The sequence below is a fragment of the Cydia strobilella genome, chromosome 17, assembly GCF_947568885.1.
Source record: "Cydia strobilella chromosome 17, ilCydStro3.1, whole genome shotgun sequence".
Classification (NCBI taxonomy): Eukaryota; Metazoa; Arthropoda; class Insecta; order Lepidoptera; family Tortricidae; genus Cydia; species Cydia strobilella.
In genome coordinates this window covers 422,713-448,402 of record NC_086057.1, presented here as the reverse complement: position 1 = coordinate 448,402, position 25,690 = coordinate 422,713, and the positions used below count along the sequence as shown (strand labels likewise).

General features: G+C 38.1%; 2 protein-coding genes and 1 long non-coding RNA gene across 5 annotated transcripts in view; 1 reads left to right on the top strand and 2 right to left on the bottom strand.

Annotated features, from left to right (window-relative positions):
• LOC134748811 (acetylcholine receptor subunit alpha-like 2) overlaps positions 1–9,921 on the top strand; it is a 69,334-nt gene extending 59,413 nt beyond the window's left edge. Inside the window, exons 6-8 of the mRNA XM_063683615.1 lie at positions 7,676–8,246; positions 8,768–8,960; positions 9,700–9,921. Coding sequence (XP_063539685.1) covers positions 7,676–8,246; positions 8,768–8,960; positions 9,700–9,897 — 962 coding nt within the window. The 3' untranslated portion in view covers positions 9,898–9,921. The remainder of the gene's footprint in view (positions 1–7,675; positions 8,247–8,767; positions 8,961–9,699) is intronic.
• Positions 1–25,690, bottom strand: part of LOC134748840 (uncharacterized) — a 707,412-nt gene that overhangs the window by 590,079 nt on the left and 91,643 nt on the right. The window lies entirely within an intron of this gene.
• LOC134748822 (uncharacterized) overlaps positions 1–25,690 on the bottom strand; it is a 207,472-nt gene that overhangs the window by 172,045 nt on the left and 9,737 nt on the right. The window lies entirely within an intron of this gene.

The following is a 25,690-nucleotide window of genomic DNA, read 5'->3' as shown; positions in this document are numbered from 1 at the left end:
GTCTATTTAGCCTGAACGAGAGAGACTTTAATATGTGAACTACTTGAGGCCTATCATCAAGAATTTTCGAGGTCGCAGGTTTTTTTACAATTTCCGTTGACTGGTCCATCTTAGAACTCGCGTTGATTCGCGATGGTAATACGGCCAGGTGCGCCGAAAAGTTGATCGCCCACGAGGGCCGTAACTGTGAATGAGAGCTGAATAAAACCAGTCATTAGGATCGCAGGATGTGTTAACGTGCGCGTAAATTATGTTGTTTATTAAATTAGTTAGTCTTTCGGAAGAACCGCGCTGCTGGGCGGCGGGCAGGTTTTTAAGTATTTTCATTATCTTAAAACCTTCCTGCCTTGCAGAACTAAACTGTGGAATGAACCCGCGGTATTTCCGGACCGATACGATCTTCAAACCTTCAAGAAAAGAGCATATTCCCATATTTAATACCGGAAACGCATTTGCAATCCCTCTGGTGTCCATGGGTCACGGTAATTGCCTACTCTCTGGTTTGACTTCTACTCTCTCTCCGACTCTCAGATCCCACCCCAATAAATCTTTGATTACATATCGATTTATATTCTCTTTTATCATTACACAATGACTTCTCTCATGGGGTCCCCCTTCCCTTCCTGAAGTACATTTACCCGCAATACGAATTCCTGAACTTCACTAACACCGATCTACTTATATATCCTAATAACATCTCCATTTCCCGCCGAAGGACAATTCCAATTCCGCTTACTGTCCCAAACAGCGGTATTACTAGGCAATTTGGTCTCTCTTAGCTAGAGAATAAGGTTGAATCGTGTTGGGTACAAACACGGGTAATTACAAACGGTTTAGGGCTAGATTAGGCGGGTTCGTGTCGCTTACAGAATACTCGAACGCTAAGGTAAGGGTTAGTTTTGAAGTTATAAGGACGTTATGACTTAACTATGTACCATTAACGGCCGTTTAGCGATCGCCATAAAACTGACGGTCAATGGCAAATCCCATACATTTAGTCAGGAAATTTATAGTTAGACAAACAGTTACTTAACGTTCACATTTCTGTGATACACGCTGCGTCATAAAAATGTGAACGCAGCCATATTAAATGTATGAAATCGATTCATTCTGATGCGTCACGAATGTCACGATACAACCATCATGACACATCAGATTGTGAATATTTCTGGTTGTGGTGACAGTGTCTAATGTGGTTTCCGAATCGGATAGAATTTTCATTTTGTTTTGTTCGGACCGGGCCCGGGTCAAGGCGTCCGACATGTAATTTTCCATGACGGCTGATCGGTGATCACGTAGTCTTTTCCAAAGAAAACGAAGCGCCGGAAGCTCCGGCCCGGCCCCGGTCCGGCATATCGTGAGTTACTTAAAGATACCATAGAGTAACTTATACTAGAGCGGTACTGTCATAGTAAATTTTGTAACCCCAGTAAATTCACTGCCATCTGTCGACACACTTTAAAACTAAAAATGAAGATTTATAAAAATACGATAGAATGTATTTAAATATAGATAAATGATTTTTTTATTTGCATTAATTATTTTTATGATTTTGACCCATGTTCTGATATGCGTTAAAATTGTTAAATAACAAACGAAACCGTCAACGCCATCTATACGACTGTAGGCCAAAACTAGTAGCGCCCTCTGAACGAGAATCAAATTTTCTTGATTTTCGAGGCACGTTTTTTCCTTAGACTGTATCCATCTATTACGGAGTTATATCTATCTTTGAAGATACCAAGGGATGAAACTGATGGAAATCGAAAACTATCATTTAATTGCCATTTAAATCAACAAAACGACAACCTAAAAAACTAGCAATTCCAGCAATTAAATTTCACAATCCTCACCTCATGTTCCAACAAACAAAAACAAATTAAAATACATTTAATTACACATGAACATGCATCCCAGACCAAGACAAGTACATTAATTTGTTGTTACCAAGACAAGTTGAAATGGGACTGGGCTGGTCATGTTTGCTGAATGCCGGACGACTTGTGGGCCAAGTTAACCACGGAGTCTCACGATTCTAACCGGAGATCCGGCAGACCACGTCTGCGATGGCGGCATATCTTATCTTATAGTTTCGGGGGCCCTTACGGATACACTTCGACCCATAGGGATCTTTTGTGCAGTTACCCCCTAGGAAAGATCCGTCCGCTACTCAAGAGCCTTTCCCACCATCTCCATATGAAGGGATGATGGACCTTATGGGTAGCTTTTTGAATTCCTTTGGTACCAGGTAGCCTGTTCCAAAGTCCTTCATTCTTTGTCTGGCGAGGGCGGGATAACTTGGACTCCTTTTTGAGAGGCTGACCAGGTAGCACTTAACAGAGACGAGTCAACATGAGGTTAAATATAAATAACTCAATAAATTACCTATTAATTGACCCACATCGAGCGCACAAAATAAATCTTCCTTCGACAAACATAACCAACGACAATTGCAATTTCAACGTTTCCAAATTCGTTTTAGAACATACCGCGTTCCGCCACGTATCCTCAGATAAACGTAATTCGCGTTTAAGTATCAATTACGCATATCGTCGCATTAGGCGAGGCTCGAGGCCGATTCTCTTTTAAGAATTTGATATGATTTTTTATCATTTCGATACGATCTTGAGTCGTGTTATCATCACATGCCCTAATAAGTGCGAGTTAAATGCCTTATGGCCCTTATGGGACGACTCTTACAATCAGCGTGAGCCGGTAACGCTTAAAGTGCTCACGGTAAGGGCCCAGCCCGAGTTATTTCGTCGCAGGCGTCGTCATTGCAGCGTCGACGCTGCGACATTTTATATATGACATTGCCAATTAGACGCGAGGCAACGCATCGCAATGCACAATTGGGACCTCTCTCTCTAAGGGTCGCATAAAAAGCCGAACTAGGCCCTATTTATAATTATCACGCGTGTTTCCGCGTCAGCAGATGATGTGGTGAAATATAGTATGAATCTTCTCCATAAAAATAATTTGAGAAGATGCAGACTATAATAATATTCGCAAGAAGACCCGTATTAAATTATTTAAAAACGGGTCACTCACGTATTATTAAGTCGAATAGCTCGACATGTTTCGATCCAATTTACGAGGAACACGTCGAGCTATTCGACTTAATAATACGTGTGACTCGTTTTAAAATAATTTAATATGTTTGAGTCTCACGGGAATTTTATAGTTAAAAAAGAAGACCCGTTACAAGCTGAGGGCGTTTTCCAGCTGCGATTGCGCCATTACGCGCAATTTAGCTCATTCGTGGTGCGTGTGCCGCACCCGCCGCTGGAAACCATCGCGAGCGCGGACTTCTGACCCAAGGGCGTGTGGATTCTGCCGAATCACTATAACGAGTGACATAGAGAAAGCTATTGTGTCGCCAAAATGATTTTTAGGGTTCCGTACCCAAAGGGTAAAAACGGGACCCTATTACTAAGACTCCGCTGTCCGTCTTTCCGACTGTCTGTCTGTCTGTCTGTCACCAGTTATCTCATGAACCGTGATAGCTAGACAGTTGAAATTTTCACAGATGATGTATTTCTGTTGCCGCTATAACAACAAATACTAAAAAGTACGGAACCCTCGGTGCGCGAGTCCGACTCGCACTTGGCCGGTTTTTTTAGTTTTTCTGTTTATGTTAGTCTGTTTGGTAACTATATATATCTATGAGCCTTAGTTGCCTGATAATGAATGATATCTAATTTAATTGTACAGAATCGGCTACCAAGTCAAATTGCGCTCGAGTCGAGAGCGGCAGCTAGAGCCACGATTTATATGTGATCTCGAGACCGCGTGTCACACGGTGTTATGTAATCTTTAAGGGACGTCTCACACTGTTAGGTTATTTACACTGAGAGTTTCGCTACGATACACGATATAACAACAAGGCTTTAATTGGTTTGTTTCTTTGTAATTTGTTAGGAGTGGCCAATTACTATGTACAGTCAAGGGCATGAATATATATACATTACCAAAGTTTCAAAAATATGTGTTCGCTCTTACACCTTACACAATAAAATTGTCGAGCGTTTTTCGACTTAAAATACGTGAGTGACCCGTTATTAATATACCGGGTGTTTTCTGTAAGAGAAGCATTAAATTAAACTGTAGGTTGTACTCCTCAAACTGACCAACATTTGTTCAGCAACTTCTAAAAATAACTTGTGTTTTGATTTTCATTACACTTTAAAGTTTATTCTAAGACGCAATGTATTGCACAATTTGTTATGTTTAAAGGGTGACAAGCAACGTCAAACACACAGATGGCAGCGTACATTGAAAATAATATTTAATTAGTATGAAAAAGATATAATCTAAAAATTTCATAATTTTAAAAAGTTGCTGATCAAATGTTGGTCAGTTTGAGGCGTACAGCCTCCAGTTTAATTTATTGCTCCTGTTACAGGAAACACCCAGTATTTAATAAAATCGTGTTCACATATTTTTGAGCCATTTGTCTGGATCGATATTTTTGCCTTCGACTGTAGTGGCCAATAACTATAGCAGCCACCCTACACTGCGTGCGTGCTTTCTGCGTGCGAGTACGTACTGTGCGTGCCCGGGGTCGCGGTTATCATGTTTTTGAATTATCATTTCTTGTAAGTTTTTGTAAGTTACTTAACAAAAAAAAAGTAATCGCTAAGTTAAATAAAAAAGATTGATTTTTTAGAAGCAATTTTTATAATATTAGCTTTTGTGCAATAATTGTAACAAATCAAGAAAGTAATCGATAAGTTAAATCAAAAATAAAATTTAGATTTTTTAGAAGCAATTTTTATAATATTAGCCTTTGTGCAAAAATTGTAACAAATGCTATGTTCGCATTTTTTTTCTTTCGAGCAAAGGCAAGAATTCAGGTTTAGTATCGATGAAGTTACCAGAGAAAGGCCTTAAGATTGCTAATTATTTTTTGGCAAATGTATTGTAAACTAAAAAATTGCTTAGACTTTGAAAACTATGCTGGCTGAACCTACGGCACCTTAATGTTACTGCCGACTGCATTGCTGTCCCTAATGTCCAAAATCCGAGCATCAACATTGCAGCAATGCAGTCGGCAGCAATGGCATGCAGTAATACTGCAGCAGTAACGCTGATACAGTCTCAATTTGAACGGTACCTTTAAGCATCAAGGTAGCTTGAAATTGTGGAATCAATTTAGCACAAAAAAGTAGTGAACTTGAACATCAAATACTTACAAAAACTATTGGTCTATTATAAAAAAATACTACTGCAAAAATGTATTACGAACAGGGAAATAAACAGTTTTTTTGTCTCCTGAAAAGTATCTTAAAAATACATAGCTTTCAAACAGCGCAGGCCCGCGTGCTACCGCGGCTCGCCGCCACTCACCCTTGTGCGATATGATCAGCTCGTTGAACGGGTTTCTGAGTAACGATCTACAAGTAGATTGATTTACTGATTCCTGGTCTAAGCTAGCGTCCAGGTGCCTCGCTTACTGTGAGAATATGAACGAGTGAATGATGAACAATTTCTGCACTGTTACTTTTGTATAAGTGTGTTAATATTACGTAAATTGCAAGTGTAATTGGTGTAAACCGTTCTTGTAAATAAAAAAAAAAAAAAAAATAGCGATTTTTTTACTCGCACCGACGAAATGTAAGCAAGCCGCGTAATTTCAAATGACATTAACGTAAATTCTAACCTCAGACACTTAAATGCGAAGTACAAAACATATAAAGCGAGATTACGGAACGCCATAAATTACACGCGCGCGTTCGGCGCCGTGTGATAGCGGCCCTAATAGCGGCTACCACCAGATCGCCGCCTGCCAGATGACACAATTATTTTCACCATTTGACCCAGCTTTATAAAAAGGTTGCTAAACCTTTGCAAAACAACAGGCTATGAAAAATTATTATCTTTTTTTTCATACTACGTCAGTGGCAAACAAGCTTACTGTCCGACTGGTGGTAAGCAGTCACCGTAGCCTATGGACCCCTGCAACTCCTGCAAAACCTGCGCTTTGCTGACCCTAACTCACCGCACTCTCCTTACTTGAGCTCTGGCAACCTTACTCACCGGCAGGAACACAACACAATAATGTTGTGAATAAGGTTGAAAAACACAGAGATGTTTTATAAAATACAATTTACGTTTCCCGCGATACAAGCCTGGCCTAGGACCACTGCAATTTTAATGTTTCAACTGATATGCAAATTCAAAGGTGTATGTGAAGTCCCCAACCCGCATTGGACCAGCGTGGGGACTATAGTCCAATTCTTCTCGTGCATGGGAGGAGGCCTGTGCCCAGCAGTGGGACGTATATAGGCTGAAATATTATTATATTATTATTAACTGATATGCAAATTACTATTAATGTCTACTTAGTAATTTATGTTTGTGTTGTAAATCATACAATCTTTAATATTTACCTACCATAATGACTCAATGACTTATTACCTACTTACTTTACTACCTATATATATATATATATATAAGTTATCTACAGATATAAGCTGTTCTTGTAACTCAACGGAGTTCGATTAACATATTCAGCGAGCAAGTCAGTTCTTCATAATGTGGAATCTACATGATGTAATCTATGGTAGGTATTTACGTGTCTACGCATGTGTACATACGTAAATACCTCGGCGAAGGACAATTTGTCCGCAAAGGCATGTCTTTAATCACGATCAACGAAACTTGGACTGCGATCATTTATCTCAAGGGGCTACAGTATGAGGACCTTCAAGGAGTAGGTAACCTGGTTTTAAAGGGTCGGTAACTCGCATGTGTCCTTAAGGCCGTTCCATCGGTTTGCCGCTGTCACTGTCACATTTCGCAAGAAAGAACGGGAAAGAACATGCGCGCCAAGTGTCCATTTTGATCGAATTTTGTCGATTTTAATTTATTTTAAAAACGTTACCTTACAATATCGAAATTCGAAAGCTATTTATTATTATTTATCGTATGGCATATGTACATGTCACTGGATTATAATTTAAAAACAAAACTTATGGTTAGTTAGAATTTCGCCCTTCCCAGGTACGCGACTGCTTCATCTGACAGGTTCTTAAAATCGTCTACATGGCCTGTGTATAGGTATTTAGTAAGAGGGCATTCCAGAATGATGTGGTTGATGGTTCGAAAGCTATGAAATTACTATTTAAGTTAAGATTCTTTTTTCTTCTTTATTTGTTTATAATATCACATAATAAATAACCGAGTAAAGTTTGATTAAAAGTCCGAGTTAGAGGTTATTTTGGGAATTAATTGTATCGAGCGAAGTGTCATAATTCGTATATCGGAAGCTATGTTATTAAAAATGATATAGTCAAGAACTACATATATTTTTTCCACGTCTACGAATATCAACGCCTCTTAGAAAGACATGATCATATAAAGAGATTTTTCGCCTTCTGGCTCAGAGAACCGCCTACCATTAGGCGGGCTGTAAGTATGCTTGTTTATTAAAGTGATAAAAATATAAAGGGGTCACATTATTAATTTCGTTTTCGGTCAAATTCAAATTGTTTAAAAATAACCAAGAAATCAAAAGGGTAGTGACAATAAGTTTGAGAAAGAGGCAGAGGGCCCGCGAATTCATCCGCATATAAATCTGAACAGAAATAAATATATGAATATGATGTAAAAGAAAATGATCAATTGCTATGTGCTCCAACACATTAGGTATATCTTATCCGTTTTGTTCCAGACATCTTCTTCAACATCACGCTCCGGCGCAAGACCTTATTCTACACCGTCAACCTCATCGTCCCCTGCGTCGGCATTTCATATCTCTCCGTCCTTGTCTTCTACCTACCCGCCGACTCCGGAGAGAAGATAGCTCTAAGCATCTCCATCCTACTCTCGCAAACCATGTTCTTTTTACTGATTTCTGAAATCATCCCGTCGACATCCTTAGCTTTGCCGTTACTTGGGAAATACTTGCTGTTTACCATGCTGCTTGTAGGACTGTCAGTGGTTATAACTATAGTTATACTGAATGTGCATTATCGGAAGCCTAGTACTCACAAAATGGCGCCTTGGGTGAGGAAGTTCTTCATAACGAAGTTACCAAGGTTACTTTTAATGCGTGTGCCGAAAGATTTGTTGAGGGATTTGGCAGCGCAAAAGATCGCAGGGAGGAGTTTGAAGAAGAACAAGTTTAAGAATGCGTTGGCGGCGGCGGAGCGCACCAACTCTAATGCTTCGAGCCCGGATTCGTTGAGACATCATTTACCTGGAGGATGTAATGGATTGCACTCCACTACTGCTACTAACAGGTAACTAATGTAATGGGTAATGGTTGTTTTCTAAAATAAATATTAAAACCTGATTCTTTCAAATCCTGACATTCTTGGGCTCATTCTACTCAGAATCGACAGCATTCTCCGTCCTGCCATTTAAAAAAATGTCCATTCCATTAAGTCACGTTTTAGTGTGCATTTTTTTACTTGTATGTGCGTGACTGATGACGTAGTGGAATGTACAATTTTCATACTCATTTTTGGTTATGCATAGCCCGTTTGCATTGTTGTCATCTCAACAAATAAGAACAACGAAACTTCTAATTTCCATGAAAATCACTAAAAATACTAAAACTAAAACGTTGAATTTAAGCATGTGACCGACCATTGTTTATTATTATTACTTCAGGTTTACCTAGTCAGTCTATGGCAAAATGCCGATACAGCCTACCCCTAAGTTAATAAATCCACTAAGATTAGATCTGCTTCCCTAGGTTCAGCGACCTTTAGCCCCAAAGTTAACTAAACCAGCCCACTAAACATTACTTCTTCTTTAGATTCAGCGGCCTCGTCGGTGCTCTCGGCAGCCTGGGCGCCGGCTACAACGGCCTCCCCTCCGTAATGTCCGGTCTCGACGACTCGCTGAGTGACGTGGCCCCGCGCAAGAAGTACCCGTTCGAACTCGAGAAGGCCATACACAACGTCATGTTTATTCAGCACCACATGCAGCGGCAGGATGAGTTCAATGCGGTTAGTTTATCAAACCCTCGAAGAAGGCCTCTCCGTTATGCCAGGCCTCGACTTTTTTACTAAGAAAAGATCTTCTCATACCAAGGTTTATAAACTTTATAATAATCTAAACTTAAACTTTGTTCAAGATTTTGTGGTGTTTGACTACGAGTAATTTCTGAGAACATTCAAGGTGCTGAGGTTCTTTAGCATAATTTAGTTTAGTTATATATCTGCAATATTTTATTCTGTCTCTATTCTCTTTAGGATATAGTTACTTACTGCTGAGGCGCGACGACCCGAAGTGGATCTTGGCCTCCGACACCAAAGACCGCCATGCTACTCTGTCCAAAGCCGTAGCCGTAGTATATACTATCTGACCTTTTTGTTGATTGGCAGAAAATGTTAATACTGCTTATATTTTCATGCATGCTCCAAATGTGTATCAAGCCTAGACAACAACACAAGACGTCTAGTCGACAAGAGGGCTTTTTAACAGTATCTTCTTCTTGCGCGTTGTCCCGGCATTTTGCCACGGCTCATGGGAGCCTGAGGTCCGCTTGACAACTAATTCCAAGAATTGACGTAGTCACTAGTTTTTACGAAAGCGACTGCCATCTGACCTTCCAATGCAGAGGGGAAACTAGGCCTTATTGGGATTAGTCCGGTTTGGGACTTTAACAGTGAATTTCTAAAATAGTATCGGAGTATCCTATAAGTATCTTGGTTCAACATTGATCATGTAACCTTTCGCCTACAGGAAGACCAGGACTGGGGTTTCGTGGCCATGGTCCTCGACCGTCTGTTCCTCTGGATCTTCACCATCGCCTCCATCGTCGGCACCTTCGCCATCCTCTGCGAGGCCCCGTCGCTCTACGACGACACCAAACCTATAGACATGATCTTGTCGTCGGTCGCCCAGCAGCAGTTCTTGCCGGTAGACAGTGGTGATTCTTAAACACGATATCTCAGATGATGCCATAAGTGAAACCTTCCGTGACTCAATCTAATAGTAACAGTTTTACTGATGTATTTTTAAGCTTTGAAATAAATTAAAAGTGGAAACATTCACTGCCTTGGGTGGAACTTGAACCCACGACCACTGGCTCTACCATCTGAGCCACCAAGACCGTACCCAATGCAGCGAATATTTCCACCATAGCCATTAGGGAGGCTCTAGCGTCATCTAAAGTATGAGTGTTACATTTCTTAAACGGCTACCGGAGTTCCAAGTCATATTGGAAATTCACCAGTAACGAAGGAGTAGCCCTTGGCGGCTCAGTTGGTAGAGCACTGTACTAGTGATCCAGTGGTCGTGGGTTCAAGTCTCACCCAAGACAGTGATTTTTTCCACTTTTAATTTATTTCTAAGCTTAATAGCATCGTTCGCAGACGTTTCTACTTGATCAAAAATTAATGATGTATTTTTGTTAAATATTTTCGGGGAGCCTAGGTCACTATTGTCAAGCAATAGCATGCTGTAGTCTTGTTCTCTTGTGGATTAATTTCAGCACTTATAGCGCTTGAAATTTAGGACCTAAGCTTTTCGAATCATTATCACTCATAACGATTAAAATCACTTGAGTAAAACCTTAAAATTATAATAATGAGAATATGTACACTTATATTTTTCTCGTTGAAAGATTCATTGATTTGCCGGAAGCCAAAAATCTCAGATAATGAGAGAGACTGGCACCAATAAAAAAGCCGTGGTTTTCTAATCTTCGCTCTGTCTGAGTAATTTTCCAATTTTCTCATATTTAATAAAAAAAATTTTTTCATTTCCGTACGCGTACGTACCTTGAGTAACTGAGCACCTACATATACAAGCAAACAGTAGCTTTCAATTGTTTCGAAACCAAACGAAATAGATTGCATTCAACAAAAAAAATACAAGGCAATAGAACAGAACATTTTGCTAGCAAGATACAGCAGCAAAGTATCCATTTAGTTTGTGCACTGTATTAAAACAACATGTGAGGAGGTGTAAAGCTAATTTGTCATCATCTTCCTCGCGTTATCCCGGCATTTTGCCACGGCTCATGGGAGCCTCGGGTCCGCTTGACAACTAATCCTAAGAATTGGCGTAGGCACTAGTTTTTACGAAAGCGATTGCCATCTGACCTTCCAACCCAGAGGGGGAAGCTAGGCCTTGTTAGGACTAGTCCGGTTTCCTTACGATGTTTTCCTTCACCGAAAAGCGACTGGTATAAATATCAAATGATATTCCGTACATAAGTTCCGAAAAACTCATTGGTATGAGCCGGGGGTTTGAACCCGCGACCTCCGGATTGAAAGTCGCACGCTCTTACCGCTAGGCCACCAGCGCTTCTCTAGGCCACCAGCGCTTCTCTAGGCCACCAGCGCTTCTTAAAGTGTAAAGCTAATTTGTATTAATAAATAATGATTTTGATGAGGCTCGTGATGTTTATTAGCTCAAAGGACAACTTTGTGTCAAAATTGAATTACTTATTCAAATGATCGACAAATAATTTTAGAATAACGTGCATGTGTAGTGTTAGTGTTAATTAAAGCCAAAGATCTCCAGGCTGTGACTTGTTATTTAAAATGTAGCTAACATGTTCAAGTCAATATAAGTTTTAAGACTTTTAAGGGGTTTGAAATGGTTCTTTGGATGGGGTATGTTTCTAAATGCAATTCATATTGATAAAGAAATGACAGGAGAAAATGCTTATATAATAAACTCCGTTTTAAATTGTGGAGGTTGGAAAAGTTGTAGCTCAACGCATCTTAGACGGCTAGACCTAGGAAGATAGTTTTTTAGTACGTAGGTATAACACATTTATCAATGTAAGTATTTTAATTTTCTGAAATCTGTGCTGTAAACACAAAATAAATAAGCACTGCCTAAGTAGGCAGAACAACAGCTGCCTAAGTAGATTTTTATTAACAAATAAGATACTCTTACTGACTGTCTTCTCACTGATTTTGTTATTTAGTATTATAGATATATTAAGGTTAATGTCTTACTTGTCTATAACTTAGCTATTTGGGACGTTAATTTACGAATAGTTCGAATAATTTACTTCGATTGTTTTTTAACTCGAAATTCACTGCGGAGTCAAGTGTTCATCCTCACACCCTAGCACCTAAATGGTCGGGTACTGTGCGGTTTAAGAGGAATTTCCTCCCGCGTACGCTTCGGCTGTGGAATGAGCTCCTTGCCGAGGTTTTCCCGAGGGGCTACAGTATGGGGTTCTTCAAAAAAGGAGTGTACAGGTTTTTAAAGGGTCGGCAACGCGCGTGTAATATCTAATATCTCCGTTGTTGCAGGCGTCCATAGGCTAGGGTAACTGCTTACCATCAGGCGGGCCGTATGCTTGATTGCCACCGACGTGGTATAAAAAAGTGGCTAAATAGTGTTAAGTAATATTATTATGAAATCTTTTTTCATATATTATGTTTTTGTTAAATCGGTTATAATTAAAATAAGCGTCTTTATTCCATAATATGGCTGTGTTAGATTTAATGTTCGTAGGATCGCTTATAATGTTACTGAATTTAATAGAATAAGGGTATATTAACTATTCCTTTTTCTGGTATTTGATAAAGTGTTTCTATATTTCACTTCTAGAGAATTATACGCCTATACCTGACTTGTGTATCTGTTTGTTATAAATTTTAAAGCAAGTTTTTTACGCAAAAATTTATTTACTCCTGATAACATAAAAGTACGCAGTAAAATAATCATGTATTTTGTTCAGAGAAAACGTGATTTGCGTTTAATTGCATTAATAAATACTAAAATATTTCATTATTATTTTACGTAATTTTTGACAAGCCAATTGACAAATTTTTCATCAGTAGACAGCTAATACAGTATTTCAATGGCTCATTTATTTTTTAATAAAACTGATTTCTTCATCTAATTTCTCTACAAAATAAAGAGAAAAAAATGGCGTGCAGAACACAAGTCTGGTTTCAATGTTATATCAACCTGGCACAAATTCGATTCCTCTAAGACTTTATTACAATTTATTCACAACCGTACATATTGGTAGTAATAAGTACATATTTGTAAGTGATCGTTTTATAATCGATGGTTATTTAACCGAATACCTAGTTATAACAGGTTAATATGTAGTATTTTAACCTTGTAATGCTGCAAATAAAAGGTGTAATAAAATTTAATGACTTTGTTTTTTTGTCGAATGAACCTTTCTTCCACATTGAAATCATTAATTTAAATTATTACCTTGCCATCGGTACAACTTTAATTATAAAGTTATAATCTCTGTCTGAGTAAAATTTTTTATATTTCCTCGATTAATACATAATACCCATATTTCCGTATCATCTATTGAGTCAATTGAGTGGTCCAAAATCCGCTGCTTACAACAATCTCGCTTCGAATATTAGTTATAATTTCTACATAATTAATACATACATACATACATATAATCACGCCTATTTCCCGGAGGGGTAGACAGAGACCACGGATTTCCACTTGCTACGATCCTGACATACCTCTTTCGCTTCCTTCACTTTCATAACATTCCTCATACACGCTCGCCGGTTTAGGGTGCTCTTGACCTGGCCTTTCTTCAGGATTTCTTCAGGATTTAATTAATAATTATAGTTAAGTACATTAAACATGAGCGGTCATAGATTGCACCCTTGAGGGACACTTGCAATTAATTAAAAACTAGCCAACAACATATCGTTAATCGGTACCAAAGGAGCTTCTTTTTTATATAGATTTTTCTAAATTATCAATTAAGTGCTTGAGATTGCCTTTTTTTCTACCTTTGACGATATTGTAGGCCATTTTACAAAGTCAAATGCTAAGGCAAAGTTAACGTAGCAAATATTTAATAATGTTATATTAGCTTGTTTAATTTACGAGCCTCCTCATGATTTGGTAAAATATAATAATTTGCTCTTAAATGAGCATCTTTTCCTTTCATAAAGTCTCCATAGACACATTTTCTTTAGACCTAATTAAGACAGAAAAGAAAACTTACAACTAAAAAAGATGTCATATCAGATAAAGTGACCAATGCCTCTTAAAATGATGCTTTTTTTCGTGAAGAATTTTATTTTATAATGAATACAAGAGTGTTTCTGATTCAAAATGTTTATGTTATGTTAGTAGGAAAAGATATTCCATTGCAAGTTGAATTTATATTCAATTTTATGCGCGTAGATTAAAACAACATAAACACAGTAAAACCCGCCTTGTACATTTAAAAGCCCCTAATATTATAATGTAATTGGGAAAGTAAAACACAGCACAAACACATCATCAAAGTGATCCTGTGAATTATTCATCGGCGACCGATGGTCGTTTAATTCGTGGTATTGACTTCAAAATTAGTTCAGCCCAGGATAGAAACTTTCCTGATCCGGTTGCTTGAACAAACAAAACGGTAAGTTATTTTAACGGTAAGTTGTCTTGAAAGGTTAAGTTCAAGTTCAAATATACTTAGCAACAAGCACTTATGAATGGTGAATAATCAGTGGCGGTACTTCCATACAAGCCCAAAGGCCGGGCTTGCCTTAGATGCCTTACCGAAATTACGTAGTGATAAGATCAAAATATAGATTATTTTTAAACCACGCGCCACAAGAACTCGTTTTATTAAATTCAAGCCACAGCGCTCAGACCGCGGCACGAGCGTTGACTTCCGCGCGAAGGAAATCAGTCGTAATATGTACATGTATATCATCATCATTAACTTAAGAGTTATTCTCTTGTCGGTGGAGTATCTTCCAGCTTTCCCTATCCCGCGCCAGCTCTTTGACTTTTTGATACGACACGACCCCTACTTTTTCTTTCACTTGATCTAAAAAGCTGCGTCTGGGTTTTCCTCTACCCCGCTTCCTTCCTATCCGCCCCTCCAGGATAGTTTTAAAGAAGTGGTCGTGTCGTATTAAGTGTCCAATCATTTTCCCGCGTCTATTTGCAATAGTGTTCAGAATAGCTCTTCTTTCACTCACTCTTCTTAGCACCTCCTCATTCGTTATCCTGTCTCTCCAACTAATGCCTTCCATTCGCCTCCAGCACCACATTTCAAATGCTTCCATTCTCTTTCTATCTCTTAGGGTCATTGTCCACGTTTCACTTCCATAAAGGGCTATACTCCAGATGTACACCTTAATCAGTAGCTTCTTGCTTCTGCATGATAAACGGGATTTCAATAATTGTTTCCTCTGGTTGAAAGCTTTTTTTGCCATAGCAATCCTTGAAACGATATCTGGTGTGCACCTGGAGTCCCTGGTAATTAAGCTACCTAAATATTTGAAACTATCAACCTGCTGAATTGGGATGTTGTTGAGAACTATTGGAGGATGATTAGTTTTGCGTTTTGAAGTTATAAGGGTCTTAGTTTTCTTTATGTTTATCTTTAAGCCTAATTCGTTAAATACTGTGTCCATTGTTAACATTAGATCTTCTAGTTGAGCTGAAGTTTCTGCAAACGCCGCGATGTCGTCTGCAAATCGTATAAAATGTATTTTCTCCCCATTGAATTTTACCCCTCCCTTGTCTGCTTCAACAATTTTTCGTATAGCGTATTCTATGTATATATTAAATATTAAAGGTGAAAGTGGACACCCCTGTCGTACTCCTTGTCTAATCCTTGCATTCCCAATTTCCTCTCCCACTTCCATCAACGCCTCCTGCTCCTTGTAAAGTTGGTAGATTATTCTTCTATCTCTATAGTCTACTCCTACTTCTTTCAAGATGCTCATCATTTTTCTCCAGTTAACTTTATCAAAGGCTTTCTCTAAGTCTATGAAAGCGATATGAGTGTCGAGTCCTACATCCAGCCGTCTGTCTACTACTAATCTAAGAGCTAGTATAGCCTCTCTGGTACCTTTGTTTTCACGGAAACCATATTGGTCGGGGCCTAAGTAATTCTCTGATATGGGTCTGATTCGGTATATACACGGTGGCAAAAAAATAAGTGCATTCCCTTTGCCAGGGAGGTTTTGGAATTATACTGAGCAACTTTTACTATGCAACCAACTCCGAAATCGCTAAAAAATTGTCTGTTTCTTACAATGCACTTATTTTTTAGCCAACCTGTATATTGTCTTAGGCTGATTATCAGAGATCAGAGCAATTTATTGATGTTAATATTAAACCATAATAATATTGAATTATTATACAGATCAAATTTAATACCTACTAAGAATTTCACAGAAAGATCGTTAAACATAAAAAAATTAGGTTAGGTGATCATTACGATGAGGGAAAAGTATACATGCCGGATATTTCAAAAAAATATAAAAGAAAACTGCGGGCTGAGCACGGTAGCATTTTTATCGCCTGTCACCATGCCTGTCACGTTCTAACAAGTATGTAAGTGCGAAAGTGACAGGCATAGTGACTGGTGATGAAAATGCAACCATGCTGACACCGCTGCAGTGTGAAAAGCAATAAATGTTAAAAATAGTAAAACTTCACTGCGGCACAATAGTTAGTTACGATATTGCGAAATTACCTATTTGCACGTGTATCGTAATACGTTTTACAGTACATAATTATGGCTATTTAAATTTTCGACGTAGTTACATAATGTACTTATAATAACACAGGGTGTCGTAAAGGAGCATTAGATGTAGGTTGTGAATTATTATTTTTACTGGACGTTACAATTTATATGCACACTGTTTGAGATATTTCGCTTTGTTTACTACTTTTTTCATGGAACTCTTAGATGATAAATATTTTACCTGACTATTTTAAAGATACTGATAACTCTGCTTGTAAAGTCATATGACTTTGGACTTATAATTCTCTTATATAGAAACTGGTTGTTGCTGGAGCTTTTCATTACAATATAAAATGCTTACAGTCACACCGGATATTTGTTAGTTTTCGAATGTAGTATAGGGGAGATCGGGGCTAGAAGTTACCGGGGTATGTTGCTCCGATTGATATCTTTGCAAGGAAAAGAAATAGGAATATCGAGTAAACACGTCGTAAAACTAAACACCACAACGCATCGACGGCTGCTATCTTAAACAGAATGGCACTCGGAGCAACGGAATGACAGCAACGTTTCTGTGTTCATTAGTGGGACCAAAAGGTCCCACTGACAAATTTTAAGGATTAGCCTTTAGGATCAGTTTTTCAATAAAATTAAATGATTTATCTACAGTTATAGTAAACTATACGTAAATTACGTATGATTGAACCTACCCTATATCTTGCTTTCTTTTCAAGACGTGTGTTTGGGGTTATGTTCCTTTTTTTGGGGGCACGTTGTGACCTCGGAACAACTTGCCTCAATTCATTTATACCAACTATGGAATATAAACATTGATTTTTATTGATTATAGTGAACGTTCTGAGTGAAGAGGACAATTATAGAACATTATTGTACAGTTTGTTGACAGTTACCTACTCTAATTCACGTTCTGGAGAAGAATGGGTTTAATGTCAAGGATTTAAGAACGAGGCCCATTCCAGGTGTAGAAATAATCAAGACATATTAACCTACCTATTCTCGAACTGTGATCTTGATAAATTTTCTGATGATTAATAATTAATATAGGTAAGTATATATAATTTCTGCCTATGAATGCAATCTGACAGATTTGTATTTCGTAGGTAAAACATTGTTGAGGCAATCTATGTACATTAAACGAGTATCCGTGTAACTAACAGGTTCTGTTAAATTAATTAAAATAAAATTTTCTACAGAAAGTATCACGTGATCATCGTCCAACACTTCTTTTTCTACAGAAGGTATCAAGTGATCATCGTCCAACACTTCTTTTTCTACAGAAAGTATCACGTGATTATCGTCCAACACTTCTTTTTCTATAGAAAGTATCACGTGATCATCGTCCAACACTTCTTTTTCTACAGAAAGTAACACGTGATCATCTTCCAACACTAAACTTCTTTTTCTACAGAAAGTATCACGTGATTATCGTCCAACACTTTTTTTTCTATAGAAAGTATCACGTGATCATCGTCCAACACTTCTTTTTCTACAGAAAGTATCACGTGATCATCGTCCAACACTAAACTTCTTTTTCTACAGAAAGTATCACGTGATTATCGTCCAACACTTCTTTTTCTACAGAAAGTATCACGTGATTATCGATGATCTGGCATAGTACCTACCAATAATTTCTGTACATTCACCGCGTAGAGTATGTCTCAACGTAAAACAATTCACTGTAACACTTCCACAATCGCAGTCGCCGTCGCCACAAAAAACGCAATGCGAGTATTCCCGAATTAAAAACGGCCATAGGACTGTAAAAATGCGAACAGTTGCGGACAAACGATTTGGACCGACGCCAGTGCCGTGTATGCCGTGTACGGCCCGTCACAGGTCGGTAGGCAGGCAGGCTTATGAGGGTTGCTGTCAATATTGTGTCTAAATAAATTTGGCCTTAGTTTGTAGTTTAGGCCGTAAGTAGTTTATTACTAAATGTAAGACTTTAATTGTGAGTTCTGATGTTTAAATTGTAATTGGTTCCCCGCGACACAGGCATTGCGGAGACCCCTGGTATGTATGTAACCTTTAGCTGAAAAATAAACGATCTTCCTTTATAAGTCGTATTTAATTATTTATTACATAAACATTACGTAAGGTAAGATACTTGCAATTCGAACACTCGCAGTTGTAGCAACCAGAATCCGGTAGTAGGTACACTCCGTTACTCCTCAGTTGATAAAAATGATAAAATACTTCTCTCGTCTATATAATTATATACCTAATTATGAAATGTTACTGTTTCCTATGGTGAGTTAGTAAGGTTTACAAAGCTTAGCTCCTGGAGATGTTTTAACATTTGAGAAGTGTCTTTTCGAGGGCTTGTTTTTGTAAGGTGTTCATAGAGAAACAATCCCATATTGAGAAGCCTCTCATCCATATGTGGGTAACTAAAAATTAAGGTAATATCTAATAATGTAATCTCCCTTTTTTATATTCAAATTTGATTGTGTTTGATCCACATAAATTTATCACCATAAATGTTCCTCAAAGACCATAGACATAGTATAGTAGTTATAGACATGAAACCGAGCGACAAGGGATAAGAGAAAGACATATTCATGTATTGACAGGTTAATGTATGGCAGCATAATCCTTTTTCTCTTTCACTCTTATAAATTTCGGTATTTCGCCATCGCCTCCTACCTATGCTGCCATAACCCGACCATGAAAAAAAACCCGGTCGGTGATAAAGACAAAGCATGGCACTATTTTCTCTTTCCTCTTATAGGAATCGCAATAAGACTATCTTTCTCTATTAAAGAGTGTCAGGCCCTTGTCAAAGACAGTTACCAAAGACCAGTGCCAACGTAACCCTTACTAAAGTAAACAAAATTGAATAGCGCTAGACTCCACTTCCACAATCGCAGTCGCCGTCGCCACAAAAAACGCAATGCGACTATTCCCGAATTAAAAACGGCCATAGGGCAGTAAAAACGCGAACAGTTGCGGACAAACGATTTGGACCGACGCCAGTGCCGTGTACTAACAGCGACACTTTCACTGACTGTTATTGAACCCTATGGCTTGGTGTTAAGATTGAAATAAAGTTAGTTAATCGTGTGCATGGTATAGCAGTCTAATCACAGGCTGCCAGCGGCAGTCTGGGGAAGATGGATTCTATTTCGACCTGTGGGACGTGTGAATCGTATAGTTGAATCGGTATCTATATAAATTTATAGGTATTTGTCATCAAAGTTTAAGAGTTAAGGATGACTAAGGTTAGACCGGGCCGGGATCGGGCCCGAGATTAGGTCGTTTCGTTTTCTATGAAAAGCACCTCGTGATCACCGATCAGCCGTTATAGAAAATTACGTGTCAGACGGCTCGGCCCGGGCACGGGCCGGTCCTCATTGGCTCCGTAGTAGGCCATAAGTCTAGGAAACCCATAATGACTTAGGTAAAGATTATCTATGGCAAATTATAAACTAATAGCCATAACACCTGAGACTTTATCATCATCTTCCTCGCGTTGTCCCGGCATTTTTGCCACGGCTCATGGAAGCCAGGGGTCCGCTTGGCAACTAATCCCAAGAATTGGCGTAGGCACTAGTTTTTACGAAAGCGACTGCCATCTGACCTTCCAATCCAGAGGGGAAACTAGGCCTTGCTGGGATTAGTCCGGTTTCCTCACGATGTTTTCCTTCACCGAAAAGCGACTGGTAAATATCAAATGATATTTCGTACATAAAGTTTCGAAAAACTCATTGGTACGAGCCGGGGTTTGAACCCGCGACCTCCGGATTGCAAGTCGCACGCTTTACCGCTAGGCCACCAGCGCTTTCTGCGCGCGTTTGTGCGGTTTCGCGCACCTGAGGCTTTATATAGTTTCTGAATTATTTAAGTAGACCATTTCCCGGACTTCTGGATTTTGATGATCATTAGTGAGTATGTGAGTGAGTGAGTGATGAAATCGATTTTTTTTATATTAATAAAATCTAAAGTATAAGAGCTATGTTATTGAAACTTTTATGTTTAATAAGTCCATGATTGACATCATATCCTGCGCATTTCGGTTATCTGGGATAATCCAAACCCAAGTTATGAGGGTTCAAAAAAACGATAAAGCGCTTCGAGAAAACGTAGGTAGTGCCCTCGCGCTTCGCTTGGCTCGTCTTGGCGGGGGCACTGCCGTGCCCCCAGATTCAAATGTCGTTGTTTTATCTTATATTTTTGCGCTTCACAAACAGTTTTCTTGCTCAAACCTAACTTTAAGCAATAATTTTAACCAAGAAAATAGTTTCTTATACTATTCCTACTTACAGGAACTTTTATTTTATAGTATAAAATTATTATTGAAGACATCAAACTTGTCTCTCAAATGTTAGCTGAGATATTGGAAATCGACTGAACTAAAAAAAACTATGTGACGCTTCATGGTATATTATTGCCAGCAATAGCATGTACGGCAATGTGACGTGGTCACTTACAAGGGTTTCAACAGCTTTTAATAAAAAATATAATAACGAATATCGCTAAAATAAACAGTACCTAGATTTTATTTTAGGCAAACAGGTCGAGGAAAAAATAGGAATTTATGCCCGAGTTGTATACTCTGCTCATCACTTCGATTACGAAGAAAACATACAAAAATACCAAATATTTAAGGTTATTTTACCGTATTTATTAAAAACGAAAGAAATGAGTCCGGGCTCGCGCACGAACACGTGGAGATGAGACCGCGCCGCGCCGCGCCGTTGCCAGGGTGCAACAGTAGTAGTTTGTATGGCAGGTTTTGGATTTTATTGCTAAGACAATAAGGTTCGTAATAGATGATTTTACTTTATTAACACTAGAACAGAATTCATATACTATTAATATAATATAAATGAATATAATGTAAGTACAGATACAATATAAACTTAAACAATTTAAAAACTGAAAATCTATATCTAAAGGGCCCTAATAAAGGCCAAATATAACTGGCAGCATTTGCTCGCTGAATCGCAACGCTTATTCGTTGAGGCCGCCGAGGCCCTCAAAAGGGGGTAGTACGGGGGTCTCGACGCCAATTACAACTTTGTTCTTTTCGGTGTCGAGACCCTCGGTCCGTGGGACCCAGGAGCCCAGGTAGCAAAGTGACGTCACCGACGTACAAGTCACGTCATTTATACGTCATAATGACGTAACGGACGTGGGAGCTCAGAGCTTGTTTGCGGATTTGGCCAAACGGCTACTTGATGTTACTGGGGACAAAACAGTTGGCAGCTTCCTCACTTTATAAACTAGATCATAAAAATCAACTTTATGCCGCTTAAACACCGACTTTACGAGCATGTGAAGTTAAAACAAACATTTAAAACCAGCGCCGAATATGATTTGTGTTATCCCCACTAAATTCAGACCTTCAAATCTCATAGAAAGTTTTAAGAAACTTTTCCATCGCATCAATCCTTGCACTCGCTGCACTTCGATCTGATCCCGTTTTCTGATTCAGCACACGAACGACCAATATTAAACCACTATTAATGGACCACTATTTGCTGTTGAGGCTCCTTGAGGACCGCCTTATGCCGCTTATTTAAACGGAAAAGTTCTAAATGTGTGCTCGTTACGTACATACATTTAATTTTGCTATTACGTTTTAGAAAACGAGTAGGCGTGGCATAGTGTATGCACCTTAAAAAAACCGGCCAAGTGCGAGTTGGATTACACAATTTTTAACAATGTACCTATTTTTTGTGTGAGACGTGAGATGTCTTTAAAAAATCCGTAGGGGTCGGATCAAAAACTAAGTAATTAAGTCCGACTCACGCTTGACTGCACATTTCTAATAGGTTTTCCTGTGATATATAGGTAGGTGGTGGTAGGTAGGTGGTTGTATAATTTTTTCAAAATTTTAGACCCAGTAGTTTCGGAGATAAAGGGGAGGGAATGGTCATTTATTGGATATTTTCTTAAATAACTTCTGAACTATTTATTTTAAAATCACAATAAAAATATATTTCAGATTCTTATAATGAGCTCTTTCAGTTGATGTATATCACAATATACTTTTAAAAATATATTTTTTTAATTTTCTCATTTCTTTTCCTTTGAAAATATGTCGGTCAATATAGTCCGGAATTTAAAAAAAATGTTTTTTCTGCTTCCTTGTTCTTCCGTTTATTCAGACATCCGTAAACAGAACATTATCTTTTATACAGATTAGATCGCGATTTAGGTTTCGAAGCCATTGCGTATTTACAATTTTGCGCGAGCGCCACGTGACACGAGTATCGTGCGAGCCGAGCGGCAGCCCACTGCCATACACCTTCCCGGGCGGTGCGCCGGCCAAATATACCTAAACTGCGCAGTGACACCCCCCTGGTAAAGGTTCGAAACGTCGGGATGTATTATAAATTCAATATACGCGATATAATCCGTTTTCATAGTTTTATTTCATAAGTAACTATCGCGGTAACCGAAGACAATATAATTAATACAGTATATTTAATTTAGTATTACAATTTTTTATTTTTTATTTTCTTTATTGGGGAAAAAAACAGATACAGGCCAGTGACAATACACAGATAAGATTATAAATTGATAGGTTTAGCATGCATCCTAACACAATTCCCACTAGGAGTTCAGGCATTAATTTTAAGACAGCGTTGTAATCGGAACTTAAACAGATATCCCTACTAAAACTAAAACTACACAACTAAAACTAAACAATAACGATAATTACTCGTAACACAACTTAAGCAGCTAAACTTACATAAACACAAAAATAATTATTACACAAATTACAGTAAATAAATAGTACACAAGAAATGAAGCTACAATATGGGTAATTAAAATTATAGGAGCAAGCTGACTTTGCGCTTGAAGTTAGATCGCATATAATTAAATATGTCAACCGAGACTAGGCGTTTATTGTAATTATTACAAATTCTACGCAGCGGGGCTCGTGCCCCAGCATTAGTGGCGGGCGTCGGGACCGCGAATAGGGACGGTGTTCGTGTCCTGTAGGTAGGAGCTCGGAATATTGTCTTATTGACAGGAATTCTCAGTCAGAAGTAATTATTACGACATTAAAATACATGATTTTGATCTAAGTAAGTACAAGAAACATTTCTTCATTATGAGTAACGAATTTATACATAAACTAACATAGCTTATAACTATTTAAGAACAGTTGTAGTAATAAGTACAGTAGAGTCCGGTTATAACGACGCCCAAGGGACCGCTGATATTACGTCGTAGCGTCGTACTAACCGGACGTCGTACTAAATACTAAACTACTCGAACTAAAACTAAACATGTGCCTTTGCTTATGTCGCTATAAACGGTTGGTTGTTATATGCGAAGTCGTACTAACCGGACCCCACTGTACCTACAACTAGTAGAGTCAAATATACCCTATCTAGATGGTTTTTAACTACGGTAAAAAGTTTAAACTCCCAGTTAAATTTATTCCAAGTCAATGGTCTAACTTAGCGTCACCGACAACTTCGTATTGCGGAAATAAAACTTTAAAGATCATCGCAGCGATCTAGAAACTAGCAAACGTGACCAGCAATACCAGACCTACCACCCCCTTTTAAATACTTCAATCGAGAGATTACACAGAGGTCGTTGTAGGTAAGGTCATAGGTCAGGGATTTCTGGTTCGTCTCCTCTGTCTATTAGCGTCAAGATGTCTGCCTGCTAATTCGCGCTCGGACTGACAAATTTAATAACAAGTAGGGGAGCGTGGGGCTTGTTTTAACGGGGGTATTAACAAGCCTCTAGCTAGTAAACTATACACGTCAAGGTACCAACTTCAAGGCCATAACTTCGGGTTTTGCTAACGAATAAGCCGCCGCACACCGGTTGTCCGCCGGCCGCCAGGTGGTGTAGATGTGGCAAATAGCAGGAAAAATACGGGTGAACGAACATTTTTACGTGGTAGGTTTTTTTGATAATGCGATTTAATTATTTAGTTTGCTGATTTTGGATTAGTGTATATCCAATGTTAATTTAGTGGACTTACGTCTGCGTGTTGTTTTGTTAAATTTATGGAGTTATTTTTAATGTTTTTTTTTTATTCGAGTTTTGAATGATTCACGGTTAGTTTCACTAGACTTATATTGACCAGGATATCACCCGGGGAGTCACCCGTGAACATGATGCATGTAACTGCGTCGAAATATCGGGAGCTCATAAATAATACAAAAGGTAATCACGGTCTCTATCCCGGTCAATATAAGTCTAGTTTTTTTATGTATGAAAAGTACCCCTGGGGCTAGTTTTAACTAAATGCGTGGGCCTAGTATTAATCATACTAATATTGTACGTTAGAACTGAAATAATTAATGCTAATATCAAGAAGTGGGTTTAAATGTTTGTGTACCTAAGAATAAATTCATTGTGTAGAAAATATTGTGATACAAATAGAAATATTGTAACAATCCTAAAATGATAGGAAACTTTTCTAAGACTGATTGATTGCCTGTTGGTAAAACTTTTAGTAATTCACTAAGATATGATTATCTAACACGTAAACATGTTCAGTCATAATAAAAGAATGCGTGATGCGTTTTATTTTTTAACTTAAAATTTAATCATTATAGTAAACAGCACGGGGTAAGTATTAACCACTGACTTTTTTTTAAAGTGCTTCGTTCTGCGAAACCGAACAATTCAATCGGCATTTAACATCTAAATATAAAATATGAAAAAATTCCCGTCATATTGTTGATGCTTAAATACCTATTAACATTAAGTTCATAAATAAAAAATATATGTGCAGGTTTGATTTTAGTTAATACAAGCCTCACGCTCCCCTAATGAATATAGTTAGCTATGGGGTGGTGTAATCAACGCTACAAGGAACCGTCTGCGAGGTGCTAATTGGGCTAATTTGTAGCGAAATTTAAAAATTTATATACTTTTAAAATATACTTAACCGAAGAAAAAAGATTTGTTTCTGACTGAATATTCTATAATAAAGACCAATCCACCAATAGACACCAACCTAACGACAAATCACCCAGAAAAAACTTACGTGATTGTAAAGGCTGTTTTACTAACGAGTCAAATCTATATTTATTCCGCAATTTTAATACTACATGAAACGATGTGCTCAATATGATTACTTAATTAGGTGTAAACAACTATATGACAACAAATATTAAAAATCATACGCTTTACAATAATAGATGCCAATTTATTATTTAGTCGCCAAACTATCATTTCAAGATCCCAATTATTATTTTTTGTGACTTGAATTTGATGCCAGTTTTTTGAATAATATAATTGGAGCTAATATAATTTTTTAGGCTCTAAAATATTAATGCACGGCCA